At 60.7% G+C, this 22,312-nt stretch overlaps 1 protein-coding gene across 1 annotated transcript; it reads right to left on the reverse strand.

Moving 5' to 3' along the window:
- Window positions 1-878: 878 nt before the first annotated feature.
- NR5A1 (nuclear receptor subfamily 5 group A member 1) lies at window positions 879-15,908 on the reverse strand (the record flags this gene model as incomplete). Its single annotated transcript, XM_080355974.1, has 6 exons — window positions 879-1,126; window positions 4,477-4,624; window positions 5,130-5,249; window positions 11,734-12,374; window positions 15,273-15,414; window positions 15,807-15,908. The coding sequence occupies 6 exons, from the start codon at window positions 15,906-15,908 to the stop codon at window positions 879-881; spliced, it is 1,401 nt and encodes a 466-aa protein (XP_080212100.1).
- Window positions 15,909-22,312: the final 6,404 nt, after the last annotated feature.

The following is a 22,312-nucleotide window of genomic DNA, read 5'->3' on the forward strand; positions in this document are numbered from 1 at the left end:
CCAGCTCAGGGGACTGCACCCCCCAGCGCTGCCCTGTCGTGTCTGTGAGCCCCTGTTCCACAATGGGCAAGGAACCTCCAGCACTTTGTGTCTTCAGCACAGCATTTGCTGTCACCTGGGGACACGCAGAGCACGACAGGAATCCAGGGGCTCAGCAGAACATGGACACCCATGGGCAATGGGCACTGCGGCTGCTGCAGGCTGCAAAGCCATGGCTGCTGCCTCCAACACCAGGAAGCACTGAGCAAACGAACCTCAGCTGAGGGCTCAGCACTGCCCGTCCCTGCCTGCCCTCACCTGGCCGGGCAGCAGCGCGATGCAGAGCAGGCAGCACCCAGCATGTGCTCCTCGAGGACCTGGCACAGCTGTGCGGTGCCACCATCCCCAGCCCCCATCTTCTGCCTCCGTGACAGTGCCTGGGGACACCCCAACTGCTGCAAAACCACCACCTGGGGGGTTCACCTCACCTTTCCCCTGCCCTGTGCACGAGGAGCCCTGAGACATGGGACAGGGTTGGGCGAGCGATGGCAGCGGTGGAGAAACGGCTGGCAGGGGCAGCAGGAGAGGAGCATAAACAGAAGAAAAGCCATGACAGGCTTTACCCTTCCTTCGTGCTGCAGAGCCAGGTCAGGCAGGCGACAGGTCGGGCACCGCGTGTGCAGAGGAGCAGGGGCAGCACTGCTGATGGGGCAGGCTGGCAGCTGAGTGCACGGCCCCCCAGCCATCAACTGTCCTTACCATGTAGTAAAATAAACCATCTGGACTCTTCCAATAGTACAGGTTAAATAGCATCACTGAGAGAGGCGGGTTGGAGAGGCAGCCCTGGCCCGCCAGCCCCAGGCACGCATCCTGCCTCACCACGCTGCTGGCGGCCGTGCTCAAGTCCGCTTGGCGTGCAGCATCTCGATGAGGAGGTTGTTGCAGGGCACCTCCCCGCTCAGGTGCTTATGGTACAGGTACTCCTCCGCCTGCATGCTCAGCGCCCGCACCTCTGCCAGCCGCAGCAGCAGCTGCCGGAACTTGTCGGTGGCGTGGGGGTAGTGGCAGACGGTGTACTCCAGCAGCGCCGCGTTGGCCGTCTCCTGAGCTTCCTTAACCAGCGCGTGGTTCTGCAGGTACTTCACGTCTGCAAGGGAGGAGGAGATGGTGAAATGGTGCCAAACTCATGTGTCTGCCCTACCTGCTGCAATGGGTGCACTCACACTTCTGTGTCAGCACCCCTTGTGCATGAAAACGCAGTGCAGGAGGGGTCCCGCTCTGCTTCTCTGCCCAGCCACAACTTCCCATACCCATCCTGCCTCCCAGCTCTCCCTCAGTGCTGAAGACACATGCCCAAACCCCCTGGCAGCGGTAGGGCAGGTGCACCCACATCCTCACCGCCCAGGAAGCTGCAAAGCCAAAACATGGTACTGGCTGCACCCACACGCATGGAGCCACTGCCATCAGCCCCCTCCAATTCCTGAAGGTCGAGGAAGCGGCTGAATTAATTCCCCGATAAACCTCATCTTTCCAATGTGGCAACCAGGCTTACCAGCCTGGAAACCCTAATCCTCTGCACCTTGCCAGGGCTGCAGCAGCTCTCCCGTAATCCCGCTGCCAGCCCTGCCCCTGCAGGCAGCAGCACCCGGGCACAGGCAGGACCGGCAGCCAAGAGGCCGCTGCAGAGTGGGTGGCAACACGGCAGAGCCGGGCGCACACAGCCCCGGGGCAGGGTTTGTCCCTGGGGACCATGGCCCAGCCTGCTGGGCTGGGGTTCCTCTGGGCTTTTGGGGCAGCCTGAGCGGGATCTGTGCCCCAAGGATGCTGCTCTGCTCGGGCAGAGCCCGTGGGGCTGCGGGACCCCCGGGAGACGCAGCCACTGGCCATGCCCATGGCCGGGCCGGGCGCTGCGTAGCGCAGGCATCAAGTGCTGCAGGTCGTGCCAAGACACGCTTTATCAGATCACCCTTCCCTTTTCACTCCGGTGGCACATTTGCTCCCATTGTGGCCATCTCCCTTCTACCCAGGTTGTTATGAAATCTCTTTATCTGCATAAGGTTATTGTGCATGTCATTAAAGAAGTTATATTGATAAATGTCAAATCTATCCCCTGAGTTGGCTCAACAATAGCTAGTTCTACTCGATGAACTCACCTGGTTCTCTGAAAGACCCTATTCACTGTTTAATTGAATATTTGAATAATCTTTTCATTCCTGCAAGGAATAAAGAATGTTGTCCAAATAACATTGACTCACTTCATTTAGAGACACTGCAGCAGTTGCAAAGACTGTCCTGTGACAAAGCCTCCCATCACACATACAGATATGCCTGGGATTATTTCTATGCCCTCAAGTGTTCTTCCTATTCACAGCTCCTTTTGTTTGGGAGAAGCTGCTGATAAATTGCAAACGCTTAAGGGAATGTGGGCTATAAAAGCCTCTCTTCCTCCCCTCCCCAAGAGTAGCTGCTTCATGAATGTAAGTCATGAAATCGAATGATAGGTCAATCCATTAAGGCTCTATTAAGCCCTTCTGTAGAACAAAGCTAACCTGTGCCGTCCTCATAAATATTGCTATTTTGAGAAGCCCTAATTTTAATTAAATCTCTTTACCTGCTCAGGAGAGAAATCTATTTAGAACTCAAATGGCAGCTCTTGTGAGCGGGGCTTGGCTTTGATTGTGTTGTGGCAGAGTGGTAAATGTGGAAATTCTCTTGTTAAAGGCAATTACATCCTGCACATAATACACAATCCCATCCTCTACAGCTGAGCCTGCGAAGGGCAAATTACTCCAAGTGAGCTCTGCAATATGGAGAGAAAAAGTTGGATTTGGGGCAAAATGATGTATGGGAAGATACAGTGACTTGATTCCACGTCCTCCCTGAAAGCCACTGCCCTGGCGAAGCAGAACCTCAGCGGCACTTGGCAGAGCAGCCGCCAGTGCTGGGACCACGCTGCTCCTGCTCCTGTGCCATGGGGCGCCATGGGGCAGCACGCAGGGTGCCAGCCCTCCCGGTGCTGCAGAAGGTCCTGGCTTGGGCGTAAGCCCCACCGGCTCCTTTATTGCGCAGCCTGGGCACTGTTTGTGCCACATCTTATCACTGTTTGAGCAGCACTGTCGTATCTAATTTCTCTGGATTTCAAAACAGCTCCAGAGGCAAGGAAAGCTGCTGGAGGAGAAGCCGCAGGTGCAGGGGCTGGCAGCACAGCCCCCACGCCCCGAGACACCCACCCTGCCTGGCCCCAGGGCACAGAGCCACTGGCAGGAGCAGAAGTGCAGAAGTGCAGGCCCAGATGGAGGCGTCTGGACAAGCACAGGGATGGTGTCAGAAATGGATTGGGACGGGGCTGGGGACAGTGCTGCCATGAGCTGGGCTCAGCGTCACAGCTCAGCATCAGCACCCCAGTGACACAAGCACAAGTTTTCCTGGGGAAATGCCGGTTCCTGCCCTGTGCGGGTGTGTACGATTAGCAGCGGCCATGGAGGTGTGTGAAGTGAAGCAGCCGTGGCAGCAGAGGTGCGAGCCGCGAGCACGGCGGCCAGCTGAGCCCCTCGCAGACCCCAGCACCACACTGGAATGGGGATGGGAGATCTCCTGCCGGGACAGGGCTGAGGGGAAGGTGTCAGCACCAGTAATGAAGGCAGATGGGCACCCTGTCGTCCCCGTGGTGCTCAGTACTGTCCGAGGCCACGCTGCAACACCGAGGGCTGAGATGGCTCCAGTGGGACTCTAACAGGCATCTCTGCCCTGGAGCAGTGCTCATGGGGAAAGAGGAGCAGCCCTGGCCATGGTGCATGGGGAGATGCTGCCCTCAGGAGCAGCGGCATGGCCAGGGCAGGATCTGGGGCAGGATCAGGGCAAGATCAGGGCAGGATCGGGGCAGGATCGGGGCAGGATCGGGGCAGAGCCACTGCGCTGTCCTGGGGCCATTGTGGGCTCTGGCAGCAGTGCTTGTAGCTCCCGTGTATTTTGTCTGGGTGAGCCGGCACCGTGTGAACCCGCCGCCTTGGCCCAACCGCAGGCCCCAGGCTGAGCCTAATCAGAGCCACAGGCAGCTCCTGCCCGCCGCGCACGGGCCCGCTGACGCAAATCCCAGGAGATACGGCCGTCCCCGACGCTGCCTCTGTCAACACGCCTGTTTTGCTGCAGCTGTATCAGCCGGTTGTTTCCCTGCCTAGTGCGACAGGCGAGTGACCAAAACAGGCACCGCTCACCCAAGGGGTTGGCAACATCCCCCACAGCTGGGAGCAGAGCCTGGCCCCACAGCAGAAGACATTTCAGAGCCCCAGCGAAGTGTGGGAATCAGCAGGTCCAGCCCTCACTCCTGGCTCCTCATTAAAAGCCCCTTGGTCCCCCATCAGTGCAGCGGCCAGTACAGCCTGGGCTGCGCCTGCTCCCTCCAGCTGTGCTCCTGCCACCCGAGACCCCAGGGCAGCACGTCTGTGACCCCCAAATGCGGCCACCCCTCGTCACGGTGCTCCCCACAGCGGCACTCACCGAGGCTGAAGAGGATGAGGAACTTGAGGCAGACGAATTCCTGCTGGTCCACCTGGAGTGAGTGCAAGTGCAGGACGAGCTCCTGCGCCCGCAGCACCAGTGAGTTCAGGATGGAGCCGGCCTGGGCCGCGATGGTCGACATGTCCACCTGTGGGGAAAGGGGCAACATCAGCCAGAGTCACCCTGGCCCCCCCAGACACACTGCAGGAGACTCCATGCAAAGCAGGAGCCGTGTACCAGCCACTGCACCCACTGACAATTAGGGGCTGAAGGGTGAAATGGGAACCCCTTTTATCCAGCCCCACTTAAAGCAGGGGAGCCCTTTGCAGAGTGCTGGCATCATGGGCACCCACATCTCTAAAAATTGTCCCTGGGGAGGGAAGGGGCCCCTTCTCACACCCAGCTCTGCAAAGGCAGTTGTGACTGTTGGTCTTTCCACAAGAAACAGTTTTTGCCAAAAGCAGAAGCCAGACAGTGGGTTGGGATGGGATCATGTGCACAAGCAGTCTTGAAGTGCAGCAAAAACATGCCAGCCCCCAGCACTGGGCTGGCCACGCTTGGGCAGCATTAAGACAAAAGTCACCCCCATGCCCCCTCCAGCCCCACCAGCGCGGCTGCAGCCACCGCCACGGTGTGCAAGGGCCAGCGCTCACCTCCTGGCCGGTGACGAGCAGCACGCTGTGCTCCTTGCCGTGCTGCAGCTGCCGGTAGACGTGGTCGAACACCAGCAGCTCGCTCCAGCAGTTCTGCAGCAACTTCATCTGGTCGCCCACCTGAAAGAGTCAGAGCCGCCGTGATCCCCCGCGCGTGGGGCACGGCCGGGGCTGCCCGGGCTGCGTCCGCTCCCTCTTGTTTCCAGCTGGCAGGACAGGGCTGGGCAGTCCCCATGCCCACACCATCCCTCCAGCCCCAGCTCTGGGTTCGAGGGCCAGCTCCACACTCCAGCCCGGCAGCAGCGACAGCTCAAACTCACACATCAGCCACTGCAGCACGTTGACACATTCGCACTGGACCTGGACAGGACCCACACCAAGCTGTGTCTCACTTGGAGCACAACAGAGTTTCTAGCAGTCCAAAAATAACTTACGTTCACTGCTCACGCGCTCAGAAGTAGAGCAGCAAGTCCTGCCACCACTGCTGTTACATGAAGCAGAGTGTGGATGAGCAATGCCTTGGCACGGATACAGCACCAGCACGAGGTGTTGGAGATGTGACATAACTCTGGCCCCCTTTAGAGCCCCAGGTGACCTGATCTATGGAGACCTGCCCAGCCCAGCTCTACTTGCAGCCCATCACAGGAGCACATGGGGAGTGTGGGGTCATCACCTGCTTCTCCTCCAGTCCCCTCAGGTGGGCAGGGAGAGCTGGAGCTACACCCCGGTAAGGAGGACCCTGTGCAGCTGTGCAGGCCCAACTTGGAAGCAGCTCGGCACGTTTCGGTGGCATTTGCTGGCACTTATCAGCATGAGTTTTCCCTCATTGGGCACAACATCCTCAAACCACGCACAAATCTTTAACAAAATGACTGCTGGCCACATCTCAGGGCGGGAGGGAACGTGCAGCTGCTGCACAAAGGCCCTGTGTCTGCAGACAGCCCCTCTGGATACTTTCAAATGAAAGAGGCCAGCATCCCCCCTCTCCTCCCTGCCTGGGACAGCAGGGCTCGGGGGGGCACAGAGTAGCAGGGCTGTGGGGGAGCTGCCGGCCCCAGGGCATCACTGCGCCCTGCAGCTGCACCAGCCCCTGCCCACGCACCAGCACACATGTGATCAGCTGCACCTTTGCACGTGTGCCAGCGTGTTTGTGCAGACACAGGTATAAACATCCACGGCTGTGCTTTCAAAGAAATGCCTGCAAATGCCCCTGCTAAAAAGCTCAGCCCAGGACACAAACCGCAAGGACCTCCAAAGGTCTCGCAGGAAGCAGCTGGGCTGCAGGGAGCGCTGGTCCCGGCAGGATAAGCTGCCAGAGCTAACGGATGAGTTTGGCAAAACCAAGAGCCACGCCAGGGCTCCAAGCCCAGACTCGGGGGTGCTGCCACCGCAAGAGCAGGCAGGAGGCACCGCAGGCAGCTGTGTCCCCCACCGCCCCGCCGACGGCCACCACGGGTCACCGGCTTCGACCCCTCCTCACGGCCGCCCGAGGGACGCCAGCTCCTTCCTGCAAAGAGCTGAACCCCCACCTGGCCGGAGCTCCCCTCCCCTGCACGGCTGCTGCGGGGCAAGGGCCGGGGCTCTCGGCAGCACCTCCCTGCAGAGCAGATCCGCTGCCAGCAGAAGAGCTCCGCAGTGCCATTGTGCTCGCTGCCTTTGATGGAAGGAAGACAGATGCAGTATCACAGGACTGGATAATACCCTCGTTTTGCTGAAGAGTCTGCAATAAACCAGCACTGGGAGATTGCAAAAGGAATAGAAGTCAGATGAGAAAGAGCTTTATGGTCTCGGGGCCCGGCATTCCCTGGAGCCGCCAGGGTTTGTTTCTCAAGTGCGGTGGGTGGGCAGTCCTGGAGGCGCAGCAGCGTGGGGAGGGAGATGCGGAGCAGGGGCAGTGATGGCGGCCGGGGCTGCAGAGCCCACTCCTGCCCCATGGCACCAAACCTGCCCATGGCGAGGTGCAGTGGAGCTCCAAGGCCGGGCTCACCACCACATCGCCCAAAGCAGGAAAGGAACCACAGTGCACGGCCCAGCGGCACAGGCCAGGAGGTTCCCATTCAGCTGCTGAACAAAGCAATGGGGAAAAGCTTGTTCTGTATCAAAACAAAATGGAGATTTTCTACATCTGTGATTACATCCGCCCCAAGCTCCTCTGCTGCGGCTGAGTCTTGGCTTTGTTTTGGAAGCTCCTTCCTGTGCCTCATTCCTGAGCGCAATGAGCTCCGGAAGGGAAAGACTGAAGCTTTTGCACTGAAAATGGTTTTTAAAAATTCAGCTTTTCCAAAAAGAAGCATTTCAACATGCCATGGTGTATGGGGACATGGTTGGGAGTGTGATGGGGTGGGCTGGGGGCTCTGGGGCCGGGCAGGGCTCAGGAACGTCTCCAGGGTCCCCAGCCCTGCCTGCAGCCCAGCACCAAGCTGGTGTCCCCGTGGCCCAGGCTGGGTGGCAGCGAGCACCCCATGGCCCCGCTCCGGCAGCGTGGCTCCACCGCGAGGGGTCCCGCCTGGCCACCTCCCTGTGCCCAGCGCCAGCCTGGCCGCCTGGGAGAAGCGGGGGGTTAATGGACACCACTCAGGGTCCATCAGCCCTCCCAGCCAGACGGCACACACACACTCTTGCCTTTAAAAGTTAAGCAAAGGATCTTCCTCTTTTAATGTCAAGGCTTTTCAATGGAGTGCTTTATCAAGGGCCTGATGCAAGCTGTCTTTAAGAGGCAATTTTTTTAAAGCAAACATTTAACCCATTCACAAAACACAGCAGTAAAATGCTCCCTGTGCCGGGAGAGCTCTCCCCTGCCACCCGGCCACCAAAAGTGCCTTTGCTGCTGACGGGCTGTGACCCACAGAAAAACGTGTTTCCCCGCAGCAGAGGGGCTGGGACCAAGGGACAGGGGCAGGCCAGACGTGCCAAACCCCACAGGGACGGTGCAGATCTTAGCCCAGAGATGCTCTCCGGCCTCCTCCCAGATCACTGGTGCAGGATCTGCCCCAGCAGCTCCCACACACAGCTCACACCAGCACCCTGAGCTGCAGCCCAAGCTGTTACTGGGTGCGAGCAGGACCCATCACCTTGGCTACCAAGAAGTGAGAAAGCAGATTACCATCCGCCAGCCACCCGCTATCAAAACCCCACACAAGCCTGAGGTGTTAATGGTCAATGCAAGTCCTCATCCCTCCGTCCAGATACCACTGCGATGGGCATCCTAAAGCAACAAACCATCACGACCTGCGGGGCATGGCCAGGATCTCCTCTCCCTGCTGGCAGAGCATGTTGCTGTGGCCCTGGGTGCTGTTTTTTGCTGGGGCTCACAGGCTGCAAGGCTGCATGAGCATCATGGCTCTGAGCCCGTGCCCAGAGAGCGGGCAGGGCTGTGCCAGCGTGACATGAGCCAGCAGGGAAAGCCGTCACATTTCCCCCAGTGCATGGGATGCTAAACATTGCTGCAGAGTCTGCAACCAGAAGGAGATTTTCAATCTGCCAAAAACGCTCTGGCTGTTGGCCAAGAGATGGGGTCAAGATGACCCACACATGTGAAAGGCAGAGAAGCAACCGGCTACAAATCGGCTTCATCGTGGCTGTGAGATTTCTAACAAGACGGCAGGGAGAGCAGCCCAGCAGGAGTTTCTCCGTCTGTGGGAGCGGTGCTGCCCTCTGCCAGCCCCCCACCTGCACTTGCCCAGGGCTGGGGGGGTTTGCCCCGTCCACACGGCGAGGAGGGCTGAGGAGGGGATCGGTGTCAGCCTGTCACCCCGTGACCATGCTGTGCCCCTCCACCGGCAAGAGGGACCCACCGCACACCCAGCCCAGTCCGGCCCTCAGGCTGAAACTGCGGCAATTTGTTTAACATTCCCTGGCTGCTCATCCCAATCTAGAGTTCACCGCACCCCTGTGTGCATGATATTTAGATGTACGTACGGCAGTAACATCTATATACACCAGGCACTGCAAGATACCTCCATACAAACCTAACCAAGTCAGGCACAATACGAGTGTGCAAGTGTGTACGTATATGCACATCTCTCTGTCCGTCTCTCTCCATATATATATAAAAAAATTACATCTGAAAGGACAAAGTTGCCTGAGACTCACGACCCAACAAAATGTATTTCACCCCCGGCCCATATTTTTCTTCCTGAAGAGGTGCTGCAAATCTTCCCTCAGTCCTGACACATCTCATCTAGACTCAGTTAAAGTTCGTATTTATGGGCGTCAGCGCTGACCTCTTCCACCTCCGCCCGCGCGGCCTCGCGCCGCGGCTGCCTGGCCGGCCCTCAATAAACAAGCAGGGCCCCAAATCCCCCTCTGCCGCGCGGCATTATTAGTCTTGCCTCCGAAGGCCAGCGCAGTCCGTAATTCTCTGCCTGGTGACACGAGATGAACGCTGCGACATCAGTCTCCCCGGCAGATTGGCATGGGGACCCTCGTTTGTCAGTGGCAGACTGACAGAATTACTGGCCCTTAAATGAAACGATATATCTGGGAAGTTAAATCTGTTTTCAATCTGACTGCCCCGCGCCTGCGGGCAGACGTGGCGTGTGAGCCGATGTCAAGAGGCCATTAGCCCATCTCCCCCCTCCTTCCGCGGGCGCAGCAGCGGAGCCGGGGGGGCTCTCCCCAGCACCTCCACCCTGCCGGGAGGAGATGGCAAAGCACCCAGCCTGCTCGCTGGGCTGCTGGTGTGAGAACGGGAATGGGCATGAACATGGGGACGGGAATGTCAATGACCTGCCAGCTCTGGGGGGGACCTGCTCCCACTGTCCCTGGGCAGGGAGCAGAGGCTCATCCTGGTCAGGCATGAGACAGCGGGTCCCCATGTCCCCAAGGGTTTCTCCCTCCTCCCCAGGCTCCCTGCGAGGCCAGTGAGAAACCAGCTGGGTGCAGAACAGCCCTGAGGCAGGAGCACGGGTGTGCTGGGGACTGTTCAGGCAGGGGATGCCATGCATGGGGTATCTGCCTGCACTCCCATGGAACTGCCTGCACCCCCACGGAACTGCCTGCACCAGGGTCATCGAGCTCTGGGATCACAACTTCATGCCGTGCTAGGGGGCTTTAGGGCAAAGCCACAAACTCTGCACTAGCAGGAGTTCGTTTACCACCCCAGCAGCTCTTTACTTTTCTCTGCCTGGCAGGAGCAGGAACAGGGTTTCAGGAGCTGCAGATCGGCTCCTGCTGTCCCACAGCTTCTCTCTGTGTGCCCAAGGGAAGCCACCACCTCGCACCAAAGAGGACGTGCCGTGCCGGGGGTGTGACAGGCAGCCCTGGGATGTCAGTGACAGAGCCAGCTGAGCTCCTGTCCCTGCGGCACCATGTCGCGTGTCCTGGGCACATCAGGGGACATGCCCTGCTCCCAGCAGGACGCCACTGCCTGTGCCCAGGTGAAGCCGCTGGCGCTGCCATCCCCCCCAGAGCCCCACGGGAGGAGACGCACACGCCAACATGGATTCACATGGAAACGGCCTATTTTGGTGGCACAATCAGGCTGACAATGGAGTTACAAGGCTACGTGGCAATGCAGCCGGCAGCTGAATTTACACTGTTTACAATATCTCCTGCAAAACAACAACCACTCTGTTCCCAAAATCCAGGCTGGACACTGATATGATTGAAATGAGCCTGACCCACCCCCACAATGCCGTTTCCTGACACTGTTCTGGCAGCCATGGGCTATTTTGAGCCACGAGGCTCTGCCACACTGGGTCCCATGGCACCCTGCGGGTGGGCATGGGAAGAGTTTGGCCCTGCCGGGGACGTGGTCACCACGGCTCGCAGGAGGAAGGGGATTTTGGCCAGAGCCAGGTAGACCAGCCTCACACACAGAGCACAGGAAGGCACCTGGGTCTCCCAGCCACCCTGGGACATGGCTCTTTGGGTTTTGGCCACATTGCAAAATTTTGTTCTGTTTTTGCACCAGTTTGGGATCTCAGGTCAGCCCAGGACAGAAATGAAAAACAACTGAAAGTTTGGCAAGGTTGGCAGAATGGCAGAGGCTGCCTTACCTCTGCTAAGCCACCCCTTGGCCCTGCTAAGTATTTGGGGGGATTTACTAGATGGGATGGCCTGGCAGAACGGGGGTCAGCACCACGTCCCCCGGCCAGGCACGCTCATGTGCTCCTGGCAGCAGAAGTGGCTCCGGAGGAGAGCTGGTGGTGTCCCCTGCCCTGGCTGCCTGATGCTAATAGGCACCCACCTGACCGCATCGATTTTCCTCCTAAAGACAGAGGAGAGAATTGTCTCAACTATAATTCCTCAACGTTACATTTTTCAATTATATCTTGAGCTTGACACCACAGTCACTCTGCCGGCGATTGCCTCCGCACCTGCCCCCGCCGTGATGAATCTGAAATCATTAGCCCCACGGCAACAGCGGGAATCGCTCCAGACCTGTCACACGGGGAGCCGGGAGCGGGACGGGGACACACCAGCAGGTCTGCAGCACGGGCAGCCCCAGGCTCATGCCCACGGACATTTCCGCTTCCTCACGGCATTTCAGGCCCAGTCTTGCCTGTCACAGCATCCTGTCCTCATGGCATTTCAGCCCCAATCCTACCTGCCTCCCACCACCCGCACATGCAGCATCCCTCCTCCCTGCCCTCTCTCCTACCTCCAGCTCCTTAAAGAAGATGCAGCTCCGTGCCCACTCCACGATGGAGAAGAGGGTCTGGTCAGCCATCTTGCACATGAGGCCGAAGGTGCTGAGCTTCTCGTGCCGGCCTTTGCCCTGCTCTTGCTGCAGGCAGCCCAGGATCCGCGCCTGCACCTGCGCCTCGTCGGGCTCCAGCTGCAGCAGCTTCAGGATGACGTCGGGGATGTCAGGGGGGGAGCTGCTGGGGTAGGTCTCTGGGTACACATAGGCTGGTGCAGACTCGTGTGCGTTTGTGTAGTGGTCCGGGTACTCAGACTTGATGGTGCGGTTGGGGAAGGAGGGGTAGTGGTAGCTGCCGAGCGGTACGTGGCTGGGCACCGTCATTCCCAGGGAGGGCGTCCCGTAGGGGCTGCGCTCGTAGTCGACGGGTGTCAGGGCAGCAGAGTTGGGTGGCAAGGTCTTGGACATGGCGTGGATGCTGTGGATGGTGGAGGACAGGCTGTAGTCGTTCTGCACCGGGGACATGATCTGAGGCACGGTCTCCAGCTTGAAGCCATTGGCACGGATCAGAGCTTTCTTCTGCTGCTTTAAGGCACGGTCCCGCTTGTACATGGGTCCAAACTTGTTCCTCCCTCCGCGCATCCTGTCGGCACGCACGGCTAGGGGCAGAGAGAGGGCAGGGGCTGCAGTAAACCTGCATGGAGGGAGACCAGTGCTTCCACGTGACACAGAGAACGAGACGAGGCAAATCTGGGGGCCAAATGGAGCTGAGGGGCATGAGGGAGACCTTCCGAGAAAGCCACTGGCAGAACTGTGCCCATCCCAGCCCAGTTGTGCACAGCAGGGACATGGCACAGCAGGTTCAGGTGCCTGTCCCTGGCTCTTGACTTGCTGGTGTAAACCACAGCATCTCCGGGCATTGCAGGAAAGGAAGAGACATTTGGCTTTAACTCCGAAATGGGCTGGGGATAAAGCGGCTTTCATCCCTCACTGGCTGGGGGACAGCCCATGAAGCCTGGGCAGACGGTGGGGCTTGACACCAACTTTCATTTTTACAACCCCTGACTGTGAACGAGTCCCACGGCCCAGGTTCACCTGCAGCCAGGCTGCACCAATGCTCTGGTCCAGTCGGGCACACCGCACCCCATGGCACGGCTGTGCCAGCTTTCAGGCAGGAGCCTGCCTGTCCCTACGGGTATCAGCCACAGCCGAGAGGCTCTGCTGGAGCATCCCGCTGGTGGAGTCATTCTGATGGCCCCATCGCCATCTCACGGCTGTAGCAAAGCAGATGTTCCCTCTGAGCCCCCAAAGAAACCCAAGAATGTGTCAGAGCACGAGGGAGCAGGTGCTTCTCTGCAGCAGGAGCTTGTCCCTCTGCACCGCCCCGCTGCACTCCCTTGGAGGAGCTTCAGCGAGCTGGGAGCTGGTCGGCAGTGCAGAGGGATGGAGGAGCACGCCAGCAGCACAGCCCGCACACTTTGCATCAAAGGGAAACAACCCTCTGCTAGTTTGTGTCCCCCCCGACAGCAGGCGAGTCTTGCTTTTGTGTCTCAGCTGTTACCTCTGCCTCCCTTTCGCCTCCTCATCCTGCGGCCGCTGGAAGCACAGCCAGCCCCCCGAGAGCCGGGACACCTCCCAAACTCTCCTCAGGCAGGCTGGAAACGCGGAGCATTGGCCGGGAGCAGCAGCATTTCCAGGGCGAGCAGGAATGTGCTCCCAGGGGAGCCGCCCTGCGCTTCCTCCCTCATTCTTTATTCATGAAAACAGCATCTCGCTGGGAGCAGGGCAGCCAGAGACATCCTCTGAGGTGGGGGTGCCGCGGCCCCCCTTTCGGCAAGCCTGCCCGCACACCTCTGGGCAGCAGACAGCTGCCCCGGGGCAGTTCCTAACGGAGACACGGCGCGACAGCTGCAGTCGGAGTGTGTGCGAACCCCTTCTGGGACCCCCTGGCACAGACCCCTCACGCAGCCCGAGCTGGCACCGGTGGGTCTGGCACACCCTGGCAATGCCAGAGCACACGGGCAGCCCATCTCCCACCCGCTCTACGTAACGTGCTGGCACCGCCGCTCGAGGCTGGGCTGGGCAGTGCTGCTCTCCCCAGCCAGGCTTCACTGCAGCGTCTCTTCAGGCACTTCAAGGGGGGCCCGTGTCAACATTGTCCCCAAATTCAGTCATCTCGGGCTTGCTTTTGTCCTGTGGAGCTGGAGGCTCAACTTCAAATTCCCTACCCAAGAATAAGAGGAACCAGGAAAGGTGGGCTCTGTTTTTCACCACAGAAGAGCAGGTCTCTGCTGAGGAGCTAACAGCCGGAAAATAAAAATTCACAGTCACTACTCTTAGGGGCTATGGGACAAAACGAGCTTCACAGCGAGCAAAACTGCTGAAAATATACAGAGACTGTGCCTGTCACCCCGGGAGTCACCCCAGGCACTGCCCCTGCCTGCCTTCCCCCGGAGCCCCCAGCCCCTGCCCAGAGTCCCAGCCCTCCTGCAGCACCGGGCAAAACTGCCGGAGCACACATGGATTGATCCAGGGCACCAGTAACTCCAGTCCAGGGAGGAAAGCGAAACTGGGAACGGTTTGGAGATGGGGCTGGAAGCCAGCCCACGCCGCGATTTTGCAGGGGCTGATTTGCAGCTCGTTGTTGTGTCTCACTCCCGCTCCCCTGCCCGCAGGCTCTCACCCCGCTGTGCGGTACACACGGTACTTTCTGATTAACTCGCACTCTGCCCTGAGCACAGTGAGCCCAACCAGGTGAGGGGGCTCAGCCCCACCGACACATCTGGCCGCTTTTATCTGCTGCAAAATGTAAACGATTTCAGGGGAGAAGAGGTGCGGGGGCAGCTGACTGTGGCAGAGGGGAGCTCCTTTCCGTGTCTGCTTTTGCTTTGCAGCCACTTGCCAGCAATCTGTCCCCCTGAATGTATTTTGGTGGCCTGTGCTAAGTGTTGCAGAAACCACAACACACGACTTGGGCATGTTGGGGTCCAACTCTGATATCTCAATTGGGATCGACTTGTCTGACATGAGTGAGGTGGTGGCCATGGGGGCTGTAATTGTACTCCCTGAGAGTCAAGCAGCCAAGAAATCTGTTATACTAAATGTCACCGACAGAAAAAAATGTAATTCGTGGTAGATCTGCAGCAGTTTTATTGCGAGCCCCGTTATTTTTAACGTTTTCCTTAAGTCTCAGCTTCTGAAATTATGTGCTTAAGGAAAACAATAATTTTTACGCTATTTCCCAATCATTCTGCCAGCAAAGAAAATCCTGGAAAGTTGAAACCGCACCAGCCAAAAACCCGCGGGGACACGAAACAAAAACAAGAAAAGGAAAAGGGGGAGGCGACGCGAAAAAACGAATTTGTTTTAAACTTGAGATAGAAAAACGGAATCGAAGCGGCCGCGGGAATTAGCGGCCCGGGGACGCGGCGGGGGCGCGCGGCAGCGGCGGGGCCGGCGCGATCGCCACCGGGGGAACCGCGCAACCCGCGCAACCCGCGCAGTCCCGTCCGCCGCCCCCGGCCCCGTCCGCGCAGCCCGGCCGTGCCCTGCCCTACCTTCCAGGCGCATCCCCACCGTGAGGCACTTCTGGAAGCGGCAGTAGGGGCAGCGCTTGCGCTGGGTCTTGTCGATCTTGCAGTTCTGGCTCTCGGTGCAGGTGTAGTGCTTGTTGTTCTGCACCGTCCGCTTGAAGAAGCCCTGCGGCGGCGGCGATGCGTCGAGCACCGGCACCGGCATTCTGGCACCGGCACCCGTCCCGCCGCCCCCCGCCGCGCTCGGGGCTCCCGTCGCTGCCGCGTTCCCGTCCCGCCGCCGAGCGCGAATTCGCCGCTAACGAAACCGGGCGAGAAGCGGTCCGGGGGTGGCCCCCCTGCCCCGGCTCCTGCACGGCCCCCTCCCCGCTCCCCGCACAGCCCCGGCCCCCGCTCCCCGCACAGCCCCGCTCCCCGCACAGCCTCGCTCTCCGCACGGTCCCGGCTATAGCTCCCGCACAGCCCCGCTCCATGCACAGCGCCGGTCCCTGCACAGCCCCAGCCGCGTTTCCCGGTCCCCGCACAGCCCCGGCCCCGCACGCCCCGGCCGGCTCCTACCTTGCAGCTCTCGCAGGTGAGCAGCCCGTAGTGGTACCCGGAGACCTTGTCCCCACAGACCGGACATAGCTCGTCCAGGTCCTCATCATAGGAATAGTCCATCCCCTCCAGCGGCCCTGCTGCGGGACAAGCCAATGGGTCAGCGGGACGGGGCGGGCGGGGGACGGGGACAGCGGCCCCGAGCCCCTGCGCTGGGTGCGGAGCGGGAGCGCGGCGCGGCAGAGACCGAGCGGCAGGTGCCGGAGCCCTTTATAGCGCCTGGAAGAGTATCTCCATGTTGGTGCGGGCGGGCGGCCAGCCCCCCGGGGGCTGGGAACCTCCTCTGGGGAAAGCGGGCGGCTCACAGCGCCGGGGACGGGGTGGGGGCGGAGGGACCAGCCTGCCCGGGGACACGAGGACACGGGGACGGGCCGTGCTCCGTCCTGCTGCCAGCCAGCTGCCTGTGAGGAGGTGCTCACAGAGCCCCGAGAAACCTGCGTGAGACTCGCTGGGGTGTGTGGCACCTCCTGACACCTCCTCTGGGATCACTGCTAGTAAGGTGACAGTTTGGACCTATTGCCGGTCACCCTGTGCCAACCGTGTCCTGGTCTGCCTGTCAGACAGAGGTGGTTCACCACCAGTATTTAATTCATTGCTTCACATTCAGGGATTCTTAACGAAATGTTCCATGACGCCAGCAGACTGGCACAGGAGCATCCATGCTCCCGGCACGTCCTGTTCATCAGGACACTCCCAGGCCGGCTGGCCATGCGCCGTGGCCCAGGCCCTCGGCCACGGGGAGCTCAAGGCTCCGGCTCCAACTCAGGCACTGGAGCTGAACTCATCCCAGCAGCTGGGCCACCCACTCTTACCAGGAGCCCCTTTGTAGCCAGTGCAGACAGAGCCTGTCCCAGCAAGGGCAGCAGCCACTGGTCCCACACGGCTCATTCCAAACATCTCATCCCGCATAGCTGATTGCACACAGCTTGTTCCGCGAGGCTCATCACACACAGCTCACCCCACACAGTTCACCCCACGCAGCTCACCCCCTGGCTTGCCGCACACACCCGCTGCACCCACGGGTGCGGTGGGTAGGAAGCGGCACTGGCGAGGAGAACGGCAAACAGGAAACGGGCTCAGTGGAGCATCGCTCCAGAGCCACCAGGAACGGAGCCCAGGCTAAGAATAGCAGCAGAGCAGCCCCGGTGTCGGTCAGCGCTGTTTGGCTGGGAAGGAGCGCTCCCACCGCCGCGGAGCCCCTCGGACACAGCCCCCACACTCGCCGCGAGCTCCTGGGGGAGCTGCCGGGCAGCTGCAGAGCAGGACCTGCCATCCGGGAAGAGGAGCCCAGGAGGGGCTGCGGGTCGGGAGAAGAGCCGAGCAAACACTGCGAGGAACAAAAGCAACTCGGAGCTGAGGGCTGCGGTGCTCACTGATGCAGGATGGGGAAAAGGCATGGGCTCAGACAGCCCTCAACACTGAGGGGTCCAGGCCACCCCCCATGCCTGCTCCAGGGTGTGGGGGCTGCCTGTGCTTCCATGGGTAACACACAGTGCTGAGGTGACCGGGGACCTTGACCCACCACCTGGTTGGGGTCCCAGAGACCCTCGGCAGCCAGATCTGCATTTCTGGGCAGTAGCATGGCCAAGGGGCCAAGGCTACTGTGAGGCCTCACTCCGCTGCCCACGATGAGCAGAGCCGCCATCCCAACGCCTGCTGATGGGGACGGGAAGCAGAGGCCCACGCACGGCTCCCGCTTCCTTACCGAGCCCTGCCGTGTCCCCTGCTCCGGCTCCGGCTGCCACCGTGCCAGGGAATGGCGGCAGCGGGTGGGAGACAGGCAGGATGAGGCAACCACAGTTCTCCCCACAGCCAGCTACTCACCGTGTGTGGGGCCGGCGAGGCAGAAGAGCCTCCCTCGCAACACTGGCCGGGAGCTGCGACTTGAGAAGCCTCCACGGGGTGCTGGGCACTGCTGCCCTGTCCGTCCCGGGCTGGGGGATTTATGGGACCCGTGTCCGCCGGGAAGGTGTCGGGGCTCTGGCTGCGCACACGCCGTCCTGGGCAGGACACCGGCCAATCTCCTCCCCGTGGGGGCCAGGCTCAGCCACGATGGACCCACTTCGGTGCCTTATTGGCTTCTGTGGGCACGTGACCGCGCTGAAAAACATCATAATTAAGCTACAAAACACTGCCCATAAACTAGCATTAGAAAGTGACAGCAGAGATAAGTGGGACCCCCACAGCAGATAACGTGCCAGGGGAGGGAGACCCCGCGGGGAGGTGGGGGCACGGGTGGGCGGCGTGAGCGCGCCGGCACCCACAGCCACACTGATTTACTGCCCCGGTGGGAGGGAGGGGGCCATGGGCACAGGGCAGGACACATCCAAGAGGAGCATGAGCCCACAGCACCCACCCAGCACCGAGACCTGCAGCCAGGGGGTCTCCACCACAGGGGAGGGTGGGAGGGGGCTCCTCCCTGCACGGGGCTCAGTGCCTGAGGCCACCAGCACCCACAGCCAGCAGCCCCACGTGTGCCAAAATGACGCTGGGGCAAAGTGGGTCCCCCTGGGTGGAGGACGTGGCGGGGCAGCCAAGGCCCCGGCAGGGGAGGGGTGTTTGCTGCGCGGGTTCTCCCACACCGCATTGCCACGTACAGCCCTGACCAGCGGGCACCGCGCCGGCTGCAGGGCTTGGATTTCCAGTCACCCTGAGACAACACGAGGGCAGCGAGGCCACACGCTGGGGTTGAGAGGCCACAAGTGACACCTCGTGTCCCACCAGAACAGGGACTTGCTCCTATCACCGGCCCTGCACTCTGCCCATCCATCACCGCAGCGTCTCCCCTGTGTTTGTGCACAGGGCTCACTTTGTGCCCTGTCCCATGGCCACAACAGCCCCGAGCCCCCGTGTGACATAGGGAGGGCTGTGCCATGGCTGTGCCCCAGCCAGGTGGTTGCTGGCGTCCGGGGCACATGGCCGGACCCACCACCCCGGGCTCTGGGGTCATGGAAGGTTCTTCCTCCCCCAGCACTGATGCAGCTCCAACGTGGTGTGACGGTGACAGGTTCTGTGGTGCACCCGCGCTGAGGGGGCTCCGGGAGCCACCGGTGCCGAGGGGAGAGGAGCAGCAAGCTGCACAGCCCCGCTTGTTTTTTCCTCACTCTGCAGCTGAAAAGAGGAGAAAAACTTATGAAAACAGAGCTCTGGAAGAAGCGCCAGGCCCGGAGCAGCTTCCGCCCTGATCCCCAGCAATTATCAGCCACATGCCAGATGTTCCGACACGATGCCAATGTCAGAGAAAATAAATCTGTGGCAGGTTCAAGGTCCCTGCTGGGCCGGCACGCAGCGCCTCGCGGCTCAGCACCGCGCGAGGAGGGGATGGAGCTGCGGGGCGGCCACGGCCGCTTCCTCCCGCCCGCCATTGTTCCCCCGGGAAGCCCCAGCCTCACACCGGCCACTTGCTATTTTTGCAGCAAGGTGCTTTCAGGGGTGAATACGTCCCCGCTGGCCTTGGGCACTTTCCTTTGCACGAGCCCTTGCCAAGGCCGCGGCGCAGCTCCCGCGGCGGGCGCACAGCCCCGGGTCAGGGCCAGCACTCGGGCCCCGGGGCAGCCCAGCAGTTCCCGGCCAGCAGCGGGAGATCGGATTTGGGAAGGGCAGGTTTGGGGAGGGCGGGTTTGGGGAGGCTGCTCCAGAGCAGCCGTGCAGAGACCAGGCAGAGCCAGGTCCTGGCAGGGCGGGCACATGGGGCTCCAGCACCGAGGACATTCAGGCCGCTCTGCAGCGCGGGTGCCAACAGCGACATCAAGGCCCTTTGCAGCGGCAGCACCGACCTCATGCCTGTGCTGCTGTTCTTCTTCCTCACCCTGTGCTGCGCTTGTGCTGGCACGTGGGACCAGCAGTGCCCGTGGGGACCCTGGACACCCCGGCAGGACCGGCCAGCACACACAGAACCCCACAGAACCCATACCGACAGCTGTACGCTGCCCCGGGGCTGCCCGGGGACGGGGAGGAGGTTCAGACTGGGGTGACAGTTTGGTGGCCACAGCACCCAGCAGGGAGAGACAGGGTGTCCCTGTGCTTCCAGTCACACAGGTCGCCAGGGACGTGCTGGGGAAGGGTTGACTGATGTCCAGGGACAAGGACAAGCCCCAAAGTTGCTGCCCTGTCACAGTGCTGCCTCAGCCAAGGGACCAGCACAGCCTCTGCTTCGTGCTCCTGCTGGGCCCGAGCGCCAGCACAGCCCGCACCAGAGCCGCGGCTGCCAGCCCAGCGCCTGCCCTGCTCCATCTCCTCCCAGCTGGGCGGTGGGGCCAGCGTGGCCGTGGCGGCGCTGGAGCCCGCGGAGCCCACAGAGCCGCACCACCCGCCACAGGCCGCAGCCGCGCTTCGGCTCCTCACTGGTGCGTAGCCTTGATGCTCAGCAAAGCAAATCTCCTTCTCGGATTTTATCTCCATCCACTCAGCTTATCGGCGGCGGGGCGGCCCTCCTGCCTGCGCCACGTTCCCGGAGCGTGCCTGCAGCAGGTGTGGTCAGCACTACTGTTTGCCAGACCGCGCTGCCTGCACCGCCGGCTGCCCGCAGTCCCTGACTCCGGGGCCCGTGCCGATAACGTGCACGCGGCGAGGACTTTGGCGATAGCGTTCCCGATGACATTACCTTGTCCTCCGCATTCTTCCGATGCCATGCACGCCTTCGCCTGGGGGCGCGGGCAGGCCCGGCGCACGGCGGTGTGTGCAGATGGTGCGCAGGCAGCGCCGCGAACGCTGGTGGTCTCCTCCCGGGGGAACTCATTGACATATCAGTCACATAGTTCTGCATAATTGGGACTTGGATGCAGCCTCTCTTTATGTTTCCTCTTGGCAGTTGCCAGCAACATGAAGCACTCCTGGGTCAAAATGACAGCCTTTTGTTTACTATTCCTGCTTATGTGCCTCATTTTCTTCAAGGATAAGAGCTCTTTATAGGAATCTTTATTGTGATGAGGTTAGCAGAGAGAAAGATTTCTCTCCAGCTTTCTCTCTCTCACAGCTGATTAGTGGGGTCGGCCCGCAGGGACAGCAACATGGAGCTCGAATCCAGCACCCGCCTTGTGGTCCCCCCGGCCACAAGCCACATCTGCTCGGATGCTGTCCCACCCCTCCAGCACCACTCAGGGGCCATGGCCGTCCCACGGCAGCGCTCGCCCCCCGTCCTGGGGGCTGCACAGGGGGAATGCCACCAGCCCGAGCAACGGCACTGAGAAACCCAACCGCCTCCAGGAGCTCGGGCAGGACTTACCAGGAGCACACACCTCTCGAGCATGCTGACACTGTCCAGCCATGGTGGCCCAACCTTTGTCTGACCTCCGCAGTGATGATCAGCCCCGTCAAAAACACCGAGAGCAACTCTTGTACCTGCGCTGGGCAAACTGAGACGTGAGACTCACGCTGGCCCAGTGGAAAGAGCCCCGCCAGTCTACTGCATGCAATGCACTGGTTTGCAGGTTTAAACTCCAGAAGGACAGAAACTGGGCAAGAGATGACGAAAGAGTTGAGAGCAAATGGTGACAAGATGGGGAGAAATTCAGGGAAGAGACGTGGCCTGTGCTGGACATCCATGAAGTCCTCCCGAGCCCAGCAGGACACCCCAAGGGACCAGCCCAGCCATGCGGTGACCCAGCCTCACCTGGCAGCCCTGTCCTGGCCGCTGGCCCTGGGGTGACACTCCTGGGAACAGCAAGTCTTGTCAAGAGGAGTGCAGCTTATCCTTGAAAGTTACTTTGTGAAGGTCAAGAGTGGGATTGTGACAGAGCAGCCTGACAAACGCATCTCCCAAAGTCCTTGGGCCCGATAATGTATGTCCCATGCAATGTTGACACTAGTGATCCACCAAAGATCAGGTTAACAAGTTTGACGTTAGTGACAGTGTGATTTGTTCAGCGCTGGCTCTGAATTCATAGAGCGGCTGGCCTTCGGTGATAAACTATTGCACTGCGCGCGCGAGGCTGTGGCAGTTGTCACCAGCTGGAGCACCGAGATGAAAAGGAAGCAGAGCTCTAATCAAAATACAGTGGTCAGCAGAGGTTGAGCTGAAAATTAAAATGTGCTGGTACTTTTCCCACTCCAGCGCGGCTTCCCAAGCAGCCCGTAGTGCCAGCGCGAGCAGAGGCTGCCCCGGCGCAGCTCCAGCGGCTCCTCACGCCCGGACTGACGGTGGGGACAAACTGTCACCCCACGTGCACAGCGTGTCCTCTGCCCCCTCCCAGGGACCCCCACTGCTGACCTTCAGGCCTCCCCATGGGGAATAAATCCAGGGCAGCACCGTGTCAAAGCCACTCGAGCTGCACCAGGGAGAACTGCTGTGAATGAGAAACATTAACACAATAGAGAGGGCAGGAGAGCCAGGAGCGCTGCGCGGAGCGGTGCAGCGCGGCTCACGCGGGGATTGACGTGAGGATGTGATAAACCCTCTGGAAGGAGTGGGGGGCGGGTTCTGTGGGGGGGAAGCAGGTCCCCGTGAGCTCGGGCAGGGGCAGAGGCAG

The sequence above is a fragment of the Nesoenas mayeri genome, assembly GCF_963082525.1.
Source record: "Nesoenas mayeri genome assembly, chromosome: 18".
Taxonomy (NCBI): Eukaryota; Metazoa; Chordata; class Aves; order Columbiformes; family Columbidae; genus Nesoenas; species Nesoenas mayeri.